The sequence below is a fragment of the Lethenteron reissneri genome, chromosome 23 (genome assembly GCF_015708825.2).
Source record: "Lethenteron reissneri isolate LAM-NWPU_2019-01 chromosome 23, ASM1570882v1, whole genome shotgun sequence".
Lineage (NCBI taxonomy): Eukaryota > Metazoa > Chordata > Hyperoartia > Petromyzontiformes > Petromyzontidae > Lethenteron > Lethenteron reissneri.
In genome coordinates, this window is record NC_083801.1 from 2,039,441 (window position 1) to 2,057,180 (window position 17,740).

General features: G+C 50.9%; 2 protein-coding genes across 4 annotated transcripts in view; one reads left to right on the top strand and one right to left on the bottom strand.

The window, feature by feature from the left end:
• LOC133345831 (cytochrome c oxidase assembly factor 1 homolog) overlaps positions 1-1,288 on the top strand; it is a 37,961-nt gene extending 36,673 nt beyond the window's left edge. For all 3 annotated transcript variants that reach the window (XM_061556848.1, XM_061556849.1, XM_061556850.1), the window contains exon 5: positions 447-1,288. In XM_061556848.1, the coding sequence (XP_061412832.1) occupies positions 447-531 (85 nt within the window). In that variant the 3' untranslated portion in view covers positions 532-1,288. The remainder of the gene's footprint in view (positions 1-446) is intronic.
• Positions 1,289-4,212: 2,924 nt separating this feature from the next.
• STK17A (serine/threonine kinase 17a) overlaps positions 4,213-17,740 on the bottom strand; it is a 30,358-nt gene continuing 16,830 nt past the window's right edge. The window contains exons 4-7 of the mRNA XM_061556847.1: positions 9,716-9,842; positions 8,459-8,507; positions 5,656-5,835; positions 4,213-4,990 (exon numbers count right to left, since the gene is read on the bottom strand). Of these exons, the coding sequence (XP_061412831.1) occupies positions 4,645-4,990; positions 5,656-5,835; positions 8,459-8,507; positions 9,716-9,842 (702 nt within the window). The 3' untranslated portion in view covers positions 4,213-4,644. The remainder of the gene's footprint in view (positions 4,991-5,655; positions 5,836-8,458; positions 8,508-9,715; positions 9,843-17,740) is intronic.

Here is a 17,740-nt window from a genome sequence, read left to right on the forward strand (position 1 = left end):
TCGTACTCAAATTGTAAATATTGTGGATTTACTCTCCAACACACCGGTGTGCTGTACTGGTACGAATTGGCATGTTTTGTTTACGTGACAAACCTTACTAATTGGTTGTGTCGGGTGGTGGTGGGTTTAATGACACATTTATATTTACGCGTTCTAACCCAAAAAACCCGAGAATTGATATTTGTCTTTGCTGTGTCTTTCTTTTATGATGGGACTGACACAGATATAAATTGGTGGCTGGCGAGTACATGACTCTGTGTGTGGCTAGCCAAGGAGATCACATTTGTTTGCGTGGATGCTTGTTCCCAAGGCTCTTTTTGGCCAAAGAGAATGCAAGGTAATATGGTGGGCGGCGAGTCTTGTTGGGATGGTGGGTGGTGAACTTCAGAGGCATGCACCGATGGTTGTGGGGCACTTGACGGCCTTGTCTGGTGCCGCCCTTGCAGGTGGGAGATGCAGGAGGCGATGCTGTGCTTGGGCAATGGCAGCTGCATCTCCATTCTGCGCAAAGCCGAGGAGTCAGAGGAGTGACGTGGAGATGACAGCGACGCCGTCGAGGGAGCTTGCACGGAGGGTTCAGTTTCACGGGTTATCACGGCTTCAAGTGCTGCTCGGCATCACGGGTCGGGGTCAAACTCAGGGCCTTGTGCTCGGGGTCACTTCTTCAGCTGATGGTTGACTACCGCTTGTGGGAGACCGCCCGTTGGTTGCAGTCCTGCGACAAAGTTGCATTTAAAACACTTTAAGGAATGTTTTTTTGTTTGTTCTTGTACTGCTTTGAATGGCACTCGAAGGAATTTCCTTTGAAGGAGCTTTGTGCAGCTCACCACTTGTACTGGACATTGCATGACACAATATTGTTGAATAGAAATTCTAAGATTTTAGTTATTGGCATTCTCTGCAATGAGGTTATACATAAGCAGTTACCGAAAACCTGTACATTTACATTTGTTCGATGAAATGGTTTAATTTATTTGATTAAAGGCAGCTTATGTCGGAATCAGAATATTTATTTAGGCTGCAGGAGTCCAATGAGCTATGCAGCTCTTCTTCGCAGATGCCCAGTAGGAGCAGGTCAGCAAGGTACACCAAACAATACAAAGAATGATTGGCGTCCAAAAATAGAGAAAAGGTAAGCAAGTCACTATAAATGAATATAAATAAAGTATACAAGTGCATATTTCATGTCAACATGCTGCCTTGATGGAGTGCGATGTTCACGGATGCTGGGTGGCTGTGCTGGAATATTAAGCAGCAGTCAAGACTGAATTGCGGTAGAGTTGATGGTTTGACTTCCACGGGGAATCAACCGACGAATGTTGGCTGCAGTAAAGACAATGTAACCGGTATTGTCCAAAACGTCTCAAGTCTGATAAATGACACTGGCAGGACCCTCCTGCAAAGAGTCTTGAGACTCGGCGAGGCTGTCCTGAGCAAACAAGCATCAATGATACGAATGTGCTGGTGTTGTCGCTAAAATTCCACGTTAAGCATGCCCACAATTTATAAAATCAATCGCGATATCCGTTTACTTCTCTGAGTCCCCTGTAAAAGGACATCATCCTGGGTAAAATAAGATGGCTTAAATATGGCTGCAGTACTTGGCTTTGATTTACATAATAAAAGATACAACGTTTGCTGAAAATCAGAGTTAACAATAATATTTTATTATCAAAGTACGTAACAAAAGCTTTACAAAAACATTTAATGGATAAAAGCAATAAAGTGTGGATACCAATGTAAAAATATATATACTTTCTTGTTTTTACTTTCATTAAGAGCTGCAACCCGACTGCGATTACGAGTACGGAAAACTGATCCTGTACTGCAATAGTTGGGATGCAACAACTCGCCAGTTAAAAATAAATGCTCACAACCAATGCACGTGCAATGGATCCTATCTGTCGTCAATTATGTAAGAGTCGTACGTTTGCACCCATTTAGCAATGACCATGTTTATGATCCCTGTCATAGCAGGCATCTACGTTCGGCAAGTTGGAACAAAAGCTAAAAACATTCGTGAAGAAGCATAGAGGGGTGGCATGTCCGTAACTCCGCTGCGATACAGGAAGAGAAACGCATGAGTGGGCCGATGGCCAGTGGAGTGGCAGAGGAAGGAACGTGCCCGAGACTCATCCACCGTAGAGATGGGGCGATGAATTCAGCTCGAGTACGGGTGCCAGATTGTTGCATCTTAGGATCGCGGTGGTGGTTTAGGGGAGGCCTTCATCCAGCAGTGGACATATCAATTCCGACATGTTTATACCACTAAAGTCGCTGCATGCATCACGAGGGAAAACATCAATTGCTGGATTGAATGTTGGCAACCGATCAAATCGTGGGAAGGAGCAAATCATGACATCGTTTTGTGGCAGAAGCAGAACCCTAAACTACTATACTATTTCTATTTTAACAGGTTAGGCCCACTGAGCTATGTAGCTCTTTTTAAATCCTTTATATTAAGTTCGCATGCTTGCGTGCTTGCTTACGACCGTGCAAATCTTTCGGTCGTTTTTTAACCCACTTCCCGTGATCCAATCGAGCTGACATTTTCCACACAGACTCGTTGTGCCAGACAATTAATGTTCGTGAAAAAAATTCCCAAAATTTTACACTTTTTAGTCAAAAAAATGTATTTTACATATATTCAAATAGAACTCATTCTTGGCTTTGGCTGAACGTCACAGTATAAGAGCCCAGAGCGTAACCCCTCCACAGGCCGTGGCGGAGTAGCGCAGTTGGTAGCGCCCTCGCTTCCCATGCCAAAGGTCGCGGGATCGATCCCCGCGTCCTCCACAGGCAAATATATTTTTAAATCCTTTATATTAAGTTCGCTGCCACGCATATAAAGGATTTATAGTGAAAAACTTTGTTTTTACGGGTTATACTTGTTCAGAAGTGACCTGGCCACAAATGATAGCTCAACGAAGTGGCTTATCATATAGAAATTTACAGCAGCCAAATACTCGAAATGTGTGTTCATTCTAAATGTGGCGGGAGAAACCGGAGAAAATCCACGGGAAGAGTAACGTGGAAACTCCAAATATACAGCAGGCGTCAGGGTTGGGATCGAACCCACGACCTCCTGTATACCAGGCGAGGTAGTTAACATCTCACCGTGGCACCCGTGTGTCGGAGCTGTGAAGAGGGACCAACAGCTCTGGTCTCAGACTAGGCTCTAAGAAAAGCTGTCTCGGGTGTGGACCAATCAACTTCAAGGACAGTGCATATCATCAGAGTTGTTTCTTTTTGTTTGCATTTTGACTGCTTGTGTTGTGGTTATTGCAAACATGATGCCTTGTATAAAGGTGTCAGTTTTTGTACCAGTTGAAAGGGTAAAAACATATTACTATAGCTCTGGTCTCATCTGGAAGAATCCAACTGCACACACAACCATTTTCAAGTCTTCTAAGAATTGGCCACAATTTGCAACTCATCAGAGGCACTCGTTTGTCCCTTTCCTGAATTCAAGCCTTATCCTGCGTGCCAACGTGCCAACAATGCACGGCCCAGCGTTGTTTGCTTTATTAATTTCTGTGCAGGGCCACACATTGCAGTTCTAATACAGGGTTTCAAGCGCGCGTGCCCCCTAAAGTGAATGGAGTGGTTTAACGGCGGTCGCACCATGCAGTGTGCACGCATCATCAACAAAGGTGTGTTGATTATTACACGTCAAAACTTACATTGCAAGAGTCCCGCTTCGATATTGCCATAAAACAAATCCTACGTACAAAGATGGGGTCAGATGGCCCGACTTGTAACGCTTATCCATGAATCTGCCATAGAAGTCATTATAACCGATGATACTGTTTAGGCTCGGCATACAAGTAATTACATCAAGGCGTACGGTAAGTGCAGTATATTTCTTATGGAATAACTAATTACATCTCACTGCAGTCACTTAACATTTATAGCAATTGACAATGACCTCACTGAGGCTAAGGTGTGCATTTACTTCTATGAATGTGTGGAGGATTGCATTCGTTGCTTGTGCTTACAGCCACTAATTTGACGATACGCAAACCTGGGACATTCACACATGGACAACTGTGATGACATTCTGCCGTGAAGTCTCAGGAAAATCTGAGAGTTTATTTACCAACGTCGGCATAAATTTAACAAAACACGACGGTGCAAAACAAGAGCTGTAAATAGCTTTGCAAAGTGTCACCTCCAAAAAACGAATTAGAGAACGCCGACATTGGTGCTCTGGAAGTGCCCCGAGGTACGGTGAAATCAACTCGGTTGAAACTGTTATATCAAGCGTGAGAAGTAATATTGCTGGCGTCACAGCTTCCTGTGCCCCTTGGTGCCGACGGCTGCTGCACAGAGAACGCGTTTGGAGTCTACCGATCAACGGTGACGACACGTACACACACACACACACACTGCTCGGATTAGCGGACGTTCGGCCTGCCAAGAGTCCGAGGTGCGGACGGCGTTTGCGGTACAAAGACGACCGCGCAGCAGCAGCAGCAACAACTCCGCCCGCACGCCGCCGCCGCCGCCCTGCGCCTCAATCCGTACCAACGCCGGCCACGGCCTCACGGGCCGCACGGGGCCCGGGCGCCAGTCCTCCACCGGCCATTCGGCTCAAGCGGTTACCGCTCCTCGAACAACTCGGGTGGGGGGGGGGGGGCATCCTCAGAGCACGATCTCTCTCTGGATGTCGTGGGCCAGGGGGCAGCTCTGCACCAGGGGGCAGCAGCGCGACATGGGCTTCTGCTCGCCGGGGAACGAGGGGGAAGCGTCCTCATCCGGCCCGGCCTCCCCCGCAGCCTCGGGTGCCGCGCCGGCCTCCCCGTTCACCGCCGCTGCCTCGGGTGCCGCGCCGCCCGTCGTGCCGGCCTGGCCGACGGCGTCGCTCTGCGCGCCGGGCTTGGCGGGACGCGGGACGGGGTCGTGCAGACTCAGCCCCAGCAGCGTCAGGGGGATGTCCGACGGCAGCAGCCACGGGTGGCGCAGGCTCTCCTCGGCCGTGGCTCGCATCCTGCGGGCACGCGGGAGCTCGTGTGAGGCGGCGCAGGGCGGCGCAGGGCACGTCGAGAGACAGGGAACGCGATGAGTCCCAGCAGCAGCAGCGCGTTCGGCGCTTATTATTGAAAGTTTACGAATCGCAAATACAGCGCTGCACGCTTCACAGCGGATGTTAAAGATCTCGCGATGCGATTCAAAAAGAGTAAGGGGTTCCTCGTGTGCATGCGTCACGGTTTTAAATTTGAAAATGTACCTTCGTAGTTCTCGGGACTAAATACAGGAGCATTGCCCCCCCCCCCCCCCCCCCCCGTCAATCTAATCCAGGCTGTGTCTGTGAAACACAGCGGCGCCTTCCTTCGTTATAGCCTTGCACTAGAAGAATGGCGCGATTGCACCTGATTCAAGAGCCGAATGGCTCACAGGGCTATACCAAATAAATGAAATGAAATGAAAACTCGCCAGTGGGTGAGTACTCTAGCGCGTGGGGCGCAGGAGCCCACGGGGGGTGGGGGAAGGGGCTGTATGTAGCTTAGCATCTTCACAACGAGCGGAGAAGTATCAAGTTTTTTTGTATTCATCATGAGTTGGGCCCCGGTTTTCACGGCCCCGCGAGCCACAATCACCGAGCTGCTGGTGGGGGTGGTGGCGGTGGCGGTGGCGTCAGTGCGCAAGGCTTACTCGGGCTCCTTGAGCAGCAGCGTCTGGATGAAGGCGACGGCGAGATAGGACACGTTGCTGAACGAGTCGTCGTCGTAGCTGACGTTCACCTGCGCCACGTTGAGAAACGTCTCCTGCTTGTCCTCGCCCAGGAACGGGGACTCGCCCGTCAGCATCACGTACGCCAGCACGCCGATGCTCCTGCGGGGGGCAGCCGCCACACGCGCCGTGTCAGCGCCCGGCCGTGCTTCGGCCAGGCCCCCCCGGGAGGTTGAGTGCGGAGGGGTTCCCCGCCCCGGCCACGGGGTCGGGCCTCCCTACCGGCCCCCCCCCGGTAGAAAACAAAAGAGCCGCGCAGCAGGCGAACCCCGACCGCAGCGAGCGAGCCGGGCCGTATCCCCTTCACTCAGTCACCCCCACAGCTTCGTTTGTCAACATTTACCCGATTTCACATTTACTTGCAAATTTCATCTCTAGCCCCTCCCACTGACCCGTGTGCTACACCCATCACAAACCTTTATAACTACCTGCCTTAGCAGCGCTCCCACCATATATTCTCAGCAGCTCTCCCGCGATATTTCTCACCTGATGACGATTGCTTGTGTTGCGATCGAAACGTCGTGATATTGGTATTATTTATTACATATATATTTGTATTATTTTGTATTGTTTGATCTATCTACGTGGCTTTACCGAAAGACCAAAAGAATACAGTATACACAGTACACACACACCGTACACAGTATACACAGTACGCACACACAGTTCACACAGTACACACAGCATACACAGCACACACACACAGTTCACACAATGTTGTCCCACGTCCTACTGCATAGCTGCATCCGAGGTGAATTCAAACCACAGAGTGGAACAAATTCTGGGTAGAAATAGGTTTGCCGAATATACATCGCGAAATAGCACTAACCAAAGTGGCATAGATGGAAGGGAACCTGTAGTCTTAAACTGATGGCGTCCGTGATGATTGCAATGATTTAAGACTCCCCCCCCCCCACCATCCTCCCTTCCAAGAGATGATGGTGATTTGTTAATATTCCAGGGCCATGACCCGATATTTTATTCCCAATGTGGCGCTTGTTGAATCTCTTCTGGTTACAGGGTTTATGCGAACTAATATAATTTCACATAAACACACCGTAAAATATTCATTCTCGTACGATTCAAGGCATGCGTCATCAGCGTAGCGTTTTATAGCGAGGAATCGTAATATGCCACGTACACACACATGCACGTCTGTAAAGAAACATTATTTTTCATACTTATGTGATGCTTCTATCGGCTCCCTGCCCACACCGCAGACAGCTGCTAATGCAGCTCAAGTCTCACAACCCCAGATGAACCGCAGATTCTCAAATCCGTCAGGTTCATCAGTCTCACCCACGGTGGCAGTGGCAGCCAGCACCAAGGTGAAACGTTCCCCAGCCTCGCGGTGCCTGTCCGGCAGACGAGTGCAGAGTAATCCACTCGCAAAGCCACGCTCAATCCTATAATCTGATTGGTTTGTGCGAGACAGATCCTTGAAGGAAATCCCGGCATCGGACACTCTTGCAGAACTCTAATCCCCAAGTGAGGTGGGGGGGGCACCGTCTTGACACAAAAGGCTCTTGGATCGTGGCAAACCCAATGTTTGCCCGGTTCCTCCCACACAGATACACGTGGGAGAGATCAGGTGGTGGCAAGGCCCCCGCATGGGCGATTCTGTGATACTGCCCAGGGGGTTTTTGTCATCGCTTTAATGTCGGATTTCTCTGCACTTTAGGGACGCTGGTCATGTGAACTGTACTCCCAAATCGGTCAAGCCTCTTCCGTGTGGAGACTTTACCTTGGCCATTATTACATGTTTTTTTTTATTTGTTACCAAAATTACCAGTGTGGAAATTAAGGATGCCCTAGTCAGATACACTTCTGTGGTCGTCTGGAACGCCCTTCCTTCCGATATTAGGAATCCACTGGAAGCTATGCACTTTTATATTATATACATTGAAAACTCGTATCTTTAGAACTGCTTTTTGTGTTTAGTTTGTTGTCCTTCCCCGGCACTTCTGATTAGCACGGTTGGCTACACACGGTGCGAAAGAAGTTCAACACGCATACATCGTCCTTGATGGTATAATAATATCTATGATTCCTTGCAAAAGGTGTCTATTCGGCGTTTTAAAATCACACCTATTTTATTTCGGAGAAAAGGGAAAAACCTATTCTTATTATTCCTACAATAATTTTCGACCGCTGGTGTTCGTGACATTTTTATGGCGCAACGCGATCACGAAGCAAGGTGCGGCCGTGTTGCACAGATGGCAGTCTGCACGAGTTTCAGAGTCAGGGATTGATGCTGTTGCCATTGTGCAATCCCCAATCGAGCGATTTGCAGGTCATTTTTAGCATGAGGATTTTTGGCCAACACCAGTAACATTTTACGTTACTTGGCTATGGGAGGAAACTGGAGAACCCAGAGGAAACTCAGGCACAGCAGGGGGAGAACGTACAGACTCCACACAGAAAGGGGCCCATGTCGAGAATCAAACCCAGGCCATTCTTGCAGCGAGGGGCGAGTGTATTACTACCGCGCCACCCTGCCGCCCATACTGCATTGGTATTGCAATTAAACCGTGGTCAGATGAAACAATGCAACGACACCTGTGAGCATGGATTATGCAAGGAGGGGGGAGAGCAGCTGTAGGTTTCAGCGGGGCAGGCCAAATCCCCTGCTACGCACCACGATCTCCGGCGACGTAACGCGGACGCAGAACGTAAATCGAGAGCGTGCAAGCGCGCGTGCGATGCGGTGCGGCGAGGCACTCACCACATGTCCGCCGCGGTGCTGATTGGCTCATAGCTCAGAATTTCTGGAGCTGTTGGAGAAGTAAAAAAAAAAATTCAGATTTTCTATCAACAGCTGTGGTTAAAATTAGGCGCGATGACGACGATCCGTTCCAATCAGCAACCACCTGCATCTCCTTTCTGCCAGCCCCTGCTCCACTAGGCGCTCCCCTTTACGCATCATGCTTAGGAGGTCTGCACAATGCTGGTAAACGTGAATATAATGCATATAGTTATTTAACTTGACAAGCAGAATACCCAATTCCTTTTCAAATAGCACGGATAAGAACCCCTTGGCAATGTTCAACCATCAAACTTAATTTCTTTCGAGCTGCTTTTTGCACTGGGTTCATTGTCCTTCCCCCGCACCTCCGATTCGCACGGTTGGCTACGCACGGTGCGAAAGAAGTTCAATGTACGTGCATTCAATCATAATGATTACTTGATTTATTTTCATTCTGCGCGACTTCACCAAGAGAACCAAGGAGTCATTTCTGCAGTCACGAAAGCCTCAAATCAATAATAATTGTGTACATTCGGTGTTGGTGCTATCATTCTTACTGTGCATGGCTCTCACGAAGGGTGGTGTGTTTCACAGGCAATATGCAGCAGTTTTTGCAGTAGAGTGCCACGCTGCTGTGTGTGATCCCAATTCAGTAATTTGCGGTGTAATCTTTAAAAACAATTAGGAAGTTTCAGCGAAACAGGCAGGCGAATTTAAGAAAACTTGCACCGTCAAATTAAGAGCCGGCGACCTCTGGCTTGCCAGTCCGGTGCGCTGACCGTTACACCGCGGCAGTACCACAGCAACGTCCCCAAATAAGCGCTCATTAAACGCTCGTTGAGTGTGCGACTGTGGTGTGCGACGGTAAATGGGCCCTCTGTGCGCGTGGAGCGGTAGTGTGGCGGGGTTAGCGAGTTTCGCTACGAACCCGGCAACCAGAGTTCGATTCCCGCTCACGGCCAACACCGGTGATGATTTTCTGAACTGGTCCCTTGGCCTTTCCGAGGTCGACTCAGCCTCAAATGAGTACCTGGTGCAGTGTGTAAACATCGCCACTGGGGAGAAAAAGGCGGTCCAGCATGATGCTGGCCACCCACTCCCCTCATGTGCCATGCCGACTTTCATAGGTGCCACTCGCTCACGGCACTTGCCCCAACAGTCAGTTAAGCCTACACGGGGGATCTTTGTCTTTGTGCACGTGTGTGTGTGTGCGCGCGTGCGGGATGGGCCACGTACCCACGTACTCCGGGGTGCCCATGATCTCACGTAGCTCATCGGCGCTGCTCACGCGCCGGGACAGCCCGAAGTCGACGATGCGGATGTCTCCCAGCGGGTCGGTGCTCGTGAGCAGGATGTTCTGGGGCTGCGTGGCAACACGCAGTGTCGAGCACACGCGCACACGCACACACACGCGCACACACGCGCACACACACGCACACACACACCCCGGTTCGTCCGTTAGGTGCAAACACAAGCAGGTGGACACTTCAAACACAATGTGTAAATTAGCAGGGCATGTGTTCGCATGTTTTGCCGCAGCAAGTGCGTGTGCTTAATGCAAACTCGATTCCTTGCAAAAGGCATCTCATTTGGCTTTTGAACATCTTCACGCGTCCTGTTGTATTGCCAGAAAGGGGTGAAAGACCATCGTTAACAGCAGCGTTGACACTGTCCATCAGGACCTCGACCTCGTTAACCCAAATCCCATGGGGAAGGGGTAGGCGGCACGACACGGCGACTGTGAACAAGCGTTAAACGCCGAACATGATGAGCCAACGGATACAAATCCGCTTTCATCTGCCGCCCACTTCAGAGGTTACCGTTTTGCCGACAAAAGGTGAACTTCAAATAAAATCTCCACTGGCGTTGCTGGGTATTGTACCAGCGTTGTTTGATTGGGGGGCTCAGCTCCCCCCCCCTCCCCCCATATTGCACATCCACGACCCAGCAGCAGCAGCAGGTGGGTAAAACTTAGCAAAGAAGAAGCTCCAGACAAACCTCCACGACGCTCGCGGTACCAGCGCGCCGACCGTGTAGGGCACGTTTACGACAAACGAACTTCCGGCGGGTAACATCCACGGCGTCTCGGGGCGAACACACGTGCGCACAGCACCACGTAACGCATGACAGCCGTGATGCTCACATACGCAGCAACAAAAACATCAGCAGCAGCAGCTTCAGCAACAGCCTCCATTTGCCACTAAGAGGTGGTGACGTCGCCAGGGCGCTTGTGCCATGCCGTGTACACTTTAAGGCCACGTGAAGTGTCAAACGGTCGCTGACAGGTGGTCACGGAATAGACCCAGATGCCACGGGTTGACCGAGTGAGATGACTGGCAGATGCACCCCCGTATTGCCTTTAACAGGCTGTTGAGACAAGTGCTATTTGCGAGCACCTATGAAAGCCACAGATACACACACGCGTGCGTGCACACGCCTTAGCCTTAGGCAAAGGCTCCCGTACTCACTGCATCATCTCTGCCAGCGTAACCACAGCAGTGAACGGAATAGGCAGGGTAGATGGAGCACTTCTCCCACATTCGAATTTCCACTCCACAACGTTCTTCGTCTCTGCTGCCAAGAGGCTGCTACTGCTATGCCGAGGGCTATCAGGTCCATCGGCTCGGTCTGAAGTCGTTACACGAGTTGTGATTAAAAGCGACAAAATCTCTCAACCGGTCACTCAGAAACTTTCCACTAATGTCACTGCCCACATCTGTGTACATTTTGTGGCAAGATGGGCAATGAGAAAAAAAAACACAACCCACAAAAACACCACCCCCGTGCGAATCACTGAACAACGTTGCACCCGTTTACCACCGAGATTAGCGCGCGCGCGCGGGTAAACACGTACGTGGAGAGCGGAGTGCGCGTCCGCGCATTTCCACGTACGCGCAAAATTCTCGCGCAAGTCCACCAAATTAGGAGCGCAGAGTGGGTTTCCCTCATGGACTGGCTTTTCAGCTCGCCAACTCGATCGCTCGTGAGCTCGTCTCGATGATGATTTATTCGCTACGAAGGGTCACATTTAAGGTCACACGCACAGGTGTTATTGACAAATGCGCAGAGTTTATTTATTTATTTACCCTATACTTTGCTTTCTAAACACAATCTAATGCTATGGGTTTAACGGCCATTGTGCCCGGTAGACAAAAAGAGATCGAAATTCCATCTTTAATAACAACGGGAAACACAAAGTCACTGTGTGTCTTAACAATAGGTGTCAGTTAAGAAGGCTTCAGGCCACGAATTGAAAAAAATTAAACCAGGGAGACTTGTGGTGCGCCAAGCCAGCCCAAAATAAAGATTCATCACCGCGTGGCATTGTGGAGGCTTGTAGCGAGTGTACGGGGGGAAAGCAAGGACCATCACAATATTAAGCTGCTCATTGTCCTTGGAGCCAGGACAATGAGCACCAGCACCACTCGGTAGTGATACAAGCTCTGCTAAAGTGCTCCCATTCTGGCACACAGTGCCCAGATTAAACAGTCTGTACAAATCCGCTCAGGGTCCAGCACGGTGGCTTTAGTCAGATGGTTAGTGGAACCAGGGTCCTCCCGCCAAGGATTCATGGCTGGCTTCCACGTAAGATTTGCTGCAATGCAGAAAGGCGGCATGAAAACAGAGGGGTTAACAGTGACATCCAAGCAAGGATGGGCCAACGGAACACACAGCCTCTGTAGCAAACGGGTGAGAAGCAGGTAGCCAGTAATACAGACCATGCTAGACAAGTGTGATAACACGGCCGTATGGAATTGGAATTTTCACAATTGGCAGTATGACCTCTTGACCTCGAGATAACTGTACAGCTTCGCTCCGAAGTGGCAAATATTTACGAGAAGCCAAGTTCAACTTCCTTGAACACCCCACGCGGTATTTCACGATTGTTTCGCTTCGAGAGCACGGGTTTATCTCGCAAGCATTGGAAGTGCCCCCCCCCCCCTCTCCCCACAGGTGACGCTCGGTCTCACATTGTCTGATAACGAAGTAGTTCCCACTCACATCATGTTGTGGAAACGCTAAACATCCAGACAGGATGAACGGCGGTGGCCTATTTTAGAATGGCGGCAAATTAGATGGCTGGGTCACCGAGAAGAATACTTCCTTGTTTCGGAGCACTGAGCCAGCGGCCACTTTAAACTAAACACGGAAACTATTTTTTATTTTACCAGGAAAGGCCCCCTGAGCTATGCAGCTCTTTTTCAGAAGCGACCTGGCTATCACAACCGATAGCTCGACGAAGTGGCTCATCATCACGTGGGAATTGATAACAGCAGACAAAAAAACTTTAACGTTTCTAAAATGTGGAGGGAAAAAGCGGAGGAGCCGAAGAAAATCCACGCGACCACAGGGAGAACATGCAAACTCCAAATATATTGCAGACGTCAGGGTCGAGCCCACAACCTCCTGCTTACGAGGCAAGGTAGTTAACATCTCATTACCGTGGGAACCCACTTTGAATCTGGCAACAACGGTGCCCCCCTTCAAGCAACCCGAGCACCGAATCGGCGGGAGAACACGGGCCGCTCAAGCTTCCCGGCGCATGCAGCGAAACGTCGGACATCGTGCGGAAAAACGACAATGCCGCGGCACAACCCGAAAAAAACGCGTCGGGGAAGAATGAAACGCTGCTCGACATTCGACTCGGCTGTGCAGTGGGCAATTTAAGGTGTTGCGATGACCGTGCCCCGTGGCAAATGGAACGGCAAAGTAACCCTTTTCCCATTCCGATGACGCAGTGGAGCTGCTGAACCAGGGGGAGAATCGCGTTTTCTTCCTGGTTCAGCAGTTCCACTGCTGGATTTTTTTCCCACCCGAGGACGACCGCTTGTGTTGCGATCGAAATGTCGTGATATTTAAATTTTTATTTGATTTTTCTACCTACGTAACTTTACCGAAAAAACCAAAGAGTATGGATTCCTGCAGTCACGAACGCTTCAAATCAAGATTAAAATAGCTTCATTGGTGCGTCTTCAGGTTGGAAGAAGTACCGAGGCTCCCACAAGGCCATGCGGCAGGGAGTGTGTCACGGTTTGGCGCCAGGTATCATAGAGTGCGCTCGTGTCCCTACGGTTCTCTGCAGTGAGTACAATGCCTTTAAAACAACGGCGCTACTCCGTCTCTATAAATAACATTCATGCTAACCGCTTGCGGTGAACTGGACCCACCCTGCTAAAGCAGCAGAAGCCTCGGAACGCGAAAGGCTTAATCCAAGCGATCAGCTGTATCAGAGAACTCTGCTGTCCTCCTATCACGGAGAGTTATCGCCGGCAGGGGCCTGGCAGCTGCATCCTGCACAGGGCCACCACGCAGCCCTTTAACCTGCCCCCATATTGCCTCACACTTCCCGTGCACAGCGTGCACCGGTCGCATTTATTTAGTCTGGCTTTGTTTAGAAAATGTACTTTTTTATACTTGTTTATTTCCGGCGTTTGCACGCATTTTCCCGAAACCATTTCCGCATTTCGGGTTGTTGACAGGAGAACGCCGATGGGTCTTTAAAGGCTTAGACGACATGTCCGTAACGGGGCTGCAATTCCACCCCCCCCCCCCCCCCCCCCGATTTTGTCCTCGTGGTGTTTTTTCTGGGCCGGGGCTGCAACGACCCATTCCCATGCCGCGATCGATGGGACCGCGTTGCAGATAGGCAAATTCACCCACGGAAATAACCAGCCCTTGATTGCGGCACGAAAACCACCAGATTTCACAAAATAGCAACGGCGGTGTGTGCACACAAGGTGAACACACACTGGAGCGACTTTGAAATAGCCGTAAGGGAGACCTTCTTGTGACGACAAACCGAGCATCGCACATTGCATAGAATAAAACAGAACCTCGTGTGGAAGCATTGCTGAATGTTATCCAGCAAAGTGCCAGTAAGCGATTGTAAATTCGCCTCACTCCAAAAGGTAACCGACAGCAGCAGGGGCCTATTATGACTCCAACCTCTGCACTAACGTTCATAACATGCACAGAAACCCCAATCCATTCTGCCAAGTCGCAATTCGCTTAAAGTCAATTTTAACAAATTGCCACCGGAGGGAAATTTGCCACCAATGCACGGCAATAAATTGTGGGCAGAATCTCTCAACGTATTGTTTTTAAAAGGGTGCAGCACCGCAAATTCTTGCTCACATTACTGCTGCCAGGGCCTCCTCCACGAGCGGGAGCTCGAGGGCCCCCCTCTGGAGGGTGGATTGGGGGCCCACTCCTGCACGCTGGCCTCACGTCTTGGCAGAGAGGTGGGAGTGCCGCACTTCACTCCACCACCACGTGGGGCCTGCGAATCAACTAGCCGTGGTTACATGCTAATGTCTCACATTAACATCACTAGCCCCGGCCACTTCTTTATGACCCCTTGGGCTACACCTATTTCAAACCTTTTGGCACACGAAGGGGTGCGTGACCACCACCATGCCCGGCTGCCTTTGTCTCCCTAGTAACAATGTTTACACACCACACAAGCTACTAATTTGAGGCCGAGTCGACCTAAGGAAGGCCCAAAACCGGTTCAAATAATCGTCATCGGTGTTGGCCGCGAGTAGGAATTGAACTCGGGTGGCCAGGTTGGTAGCACAGCGTGGTAACTGATACACCACCTTTTCATCTCACGTATACAAAGACCAAGATAAAGAGCCTTTAAGACTGTTTGGGGAAAGTGCTGTTAGCGAGCACCTATGAACTATGCAGACCGGGAAGTCCCACGCACGCAATGCGCGAACATGCACGCAAATTCACGTGTGCTTGGTGGAAACCAGAAGAAATTAAAAAAACCCTGAACTCTGATCTTGCCAGGTCACAGGTTTTTTCCAGAAATAACAAAATGTTGTTGTTGTTATTTTACATTTTTTAAATAAATAAGTTACGTAATTTTTTTTGGGGAGGGGGGGGGGTAACGATAACATTTCGGTGAAGGGAAGTTCAAGGGGGTTGTGTTTATATTGCAGGAGGACAAAGAGTCACTACGGTGCCTTGCAAGGCAGTTTTGAGGCTCGAACATTTCCACTTGAGCACTTTCCAACCGTCTCAGGCAGTGTTATTGACAATTATGATGGTGTGTGATACAAATAAGAGGTTAAATTTCATGACGGTTGCTTAAAATTCCAGCGCATCGTGTGTGTCATTGAATATCGTGGGGAACGGTGGCGTGGCGGTGGGAACGGTGGCGGTGGAAACGACGGTGGCGGTGGGAACGGTGGTGGCGGTGGGAACGGTGGCGGTGGGAACGACGGTGGCGGTGGGAACGGTGGCGGTGGCAACGACGGTGGCGGTGGGAACAGTGGCGGTGGGAACGACGGTGGCGGTGGGAACGACGGTGGCGGTGGGAACAGTGGCGGTAGGAACGGTGGCGGTGGGAACGACAGTGGCGGTGGGAACAGTGGCGGTAGGAACGGTGGCGGTGGGAACGACGGTGGCGGTGGGAACGGTGGCAGTGGGAACGGTGGCGGTGGGAACGACGGTGGCGGTGGGAACGGTGGCGGTGGGAACGACGGTGGCGGTGGGAACAGTGGCGGTGGGAACGGTGGCGGTGGGAACGACGGTGGCGGTGGGAACAGTGGCAGTAGGAACGGTGGCGGTGGGAACGACGGTGGTGGTGGGAACAGTGGCGGTAGGAACGGTGGCGGTGGGAACGACGGTGGCGGTGGGAACAGTGGCGGTAGGAACGGTGGCGGTGGGAACGACGGTGGCGGTGGGAACGGTGGCAGTGGGAACGGTGGCGGTGGGAACGACGGTGGCGGTGGGAACGGTGGCGGTGGGAACGGTGGCGGTGGGAACGGTGGAACGACGGTGGCGGTGGGAACGGTGGCGGTGGGAACGACGGTGGCGGTAGGAACGGTGGCGGTGGGAACGACGGTGTGGCGGTGGGAATGGTTAGCATGCTGTGCTGCGAACCCGGCGCAAAAAATGCCAACTTACATACCCCCTTCGCCCTGGAACTTGTCTTGGACAAAAAAACGACGTTGCCCTGAACACACGGTGCCACGCAAAACAAAACGCCCCCCACAACTAAGCTATGAAACAATTTTTTCATTATTTTACCAGGCAATCCCCCACGGAGCTATAAAGCAATTTTGCAGAAGCGACCTGGCCGCAAAAGATAGCGCAACGAAGTGGCTTATATCATGGAAATGTAAAGCAGCCAAACACTTGAAACGGGCGATGGTCGATTAAAAAATTGGGAGGGAAAAACCGGAGGACTCAGAGAAAATTCCACGCGACCACATGGAGAGAGACACGCAAACTCCAAATATATAGCAGCAGGCGTCAGGGTCGGGATCGAACCCAGGCGAGGTAGTTAACACATCTCCGAGCCACCGCGGCACCCCTTTGCTCAACAAAGGGGCTCGCGCGTTACCAGAATCAGATGATTAATTCATCCTGGAGGAATCCGATGAGGCATAAAGCTCTTTGTCACAGATGTCCAGTGACCCTCCCTAGCGCAACGGACTTCAAAGTCCGCAATCGGAGCGGTGCGTATTCCTACAGTGGTGAACGTTACCGCTCGTCCTGTCCGCCCGTGAAAAGCAGGGACGCCAAGACAATTGTTTCAGAATAATTTCGAGATGGGCAGGGTGGATTACTTGGACGTGGAGTCAGAAAACGAGACTAAACATGAAAAAGCCCTCTGACCGGGAAAAATATAGGTACAAGAGTCCAGGGAAGACAGTGAATTGAGTTGAAAAAGCGATTTGAACAATTGCATGCAACATAGAGTATCCAATGTAAAGTTCGAGACTGATGTCAAGGGCCGGGGTTTGATTCCCGACTCGGGCACCGTTCCGTGTGGAGTCTCGACGTGCTCCCCCTGTTCTGCGTTGGCTTGCCTCCAGATCCTGCATTTTTCTCCCATAGCTAAAAAAATAGACTCACAATGTAATTGGGTTTGACCAAATATCCCGATGCCAGACCCTCCTGATAAAGAGCCTTTGTAATTAGTGTGGCTGTTCTGGGTGAAGGGTTATTATTATTTTGCCTGGTGCCTACTCCCCCGCCTCTCGTGTACCCCCCCCCCCTCCTTGTGATGTCATTTAGCCCCTCCCCTGCTGCCCTTGTTAAATGGCGGTGCTGCTCATGTGTGGGCAGCTTCCTGGTCGCAGAACGCACGACTTCCTCGCACGTCACAAACGATTGCACAGAGCCCACAAACGCTCACATAAAAACAAACCCCCACCCCCCCCTCCCGTGTAGCCTTAACAGACTGTTGGGGCAAGTGCCGTTTGCGAATAGCGGCACCTATGAAGGCCGGCACGGCACACGAGG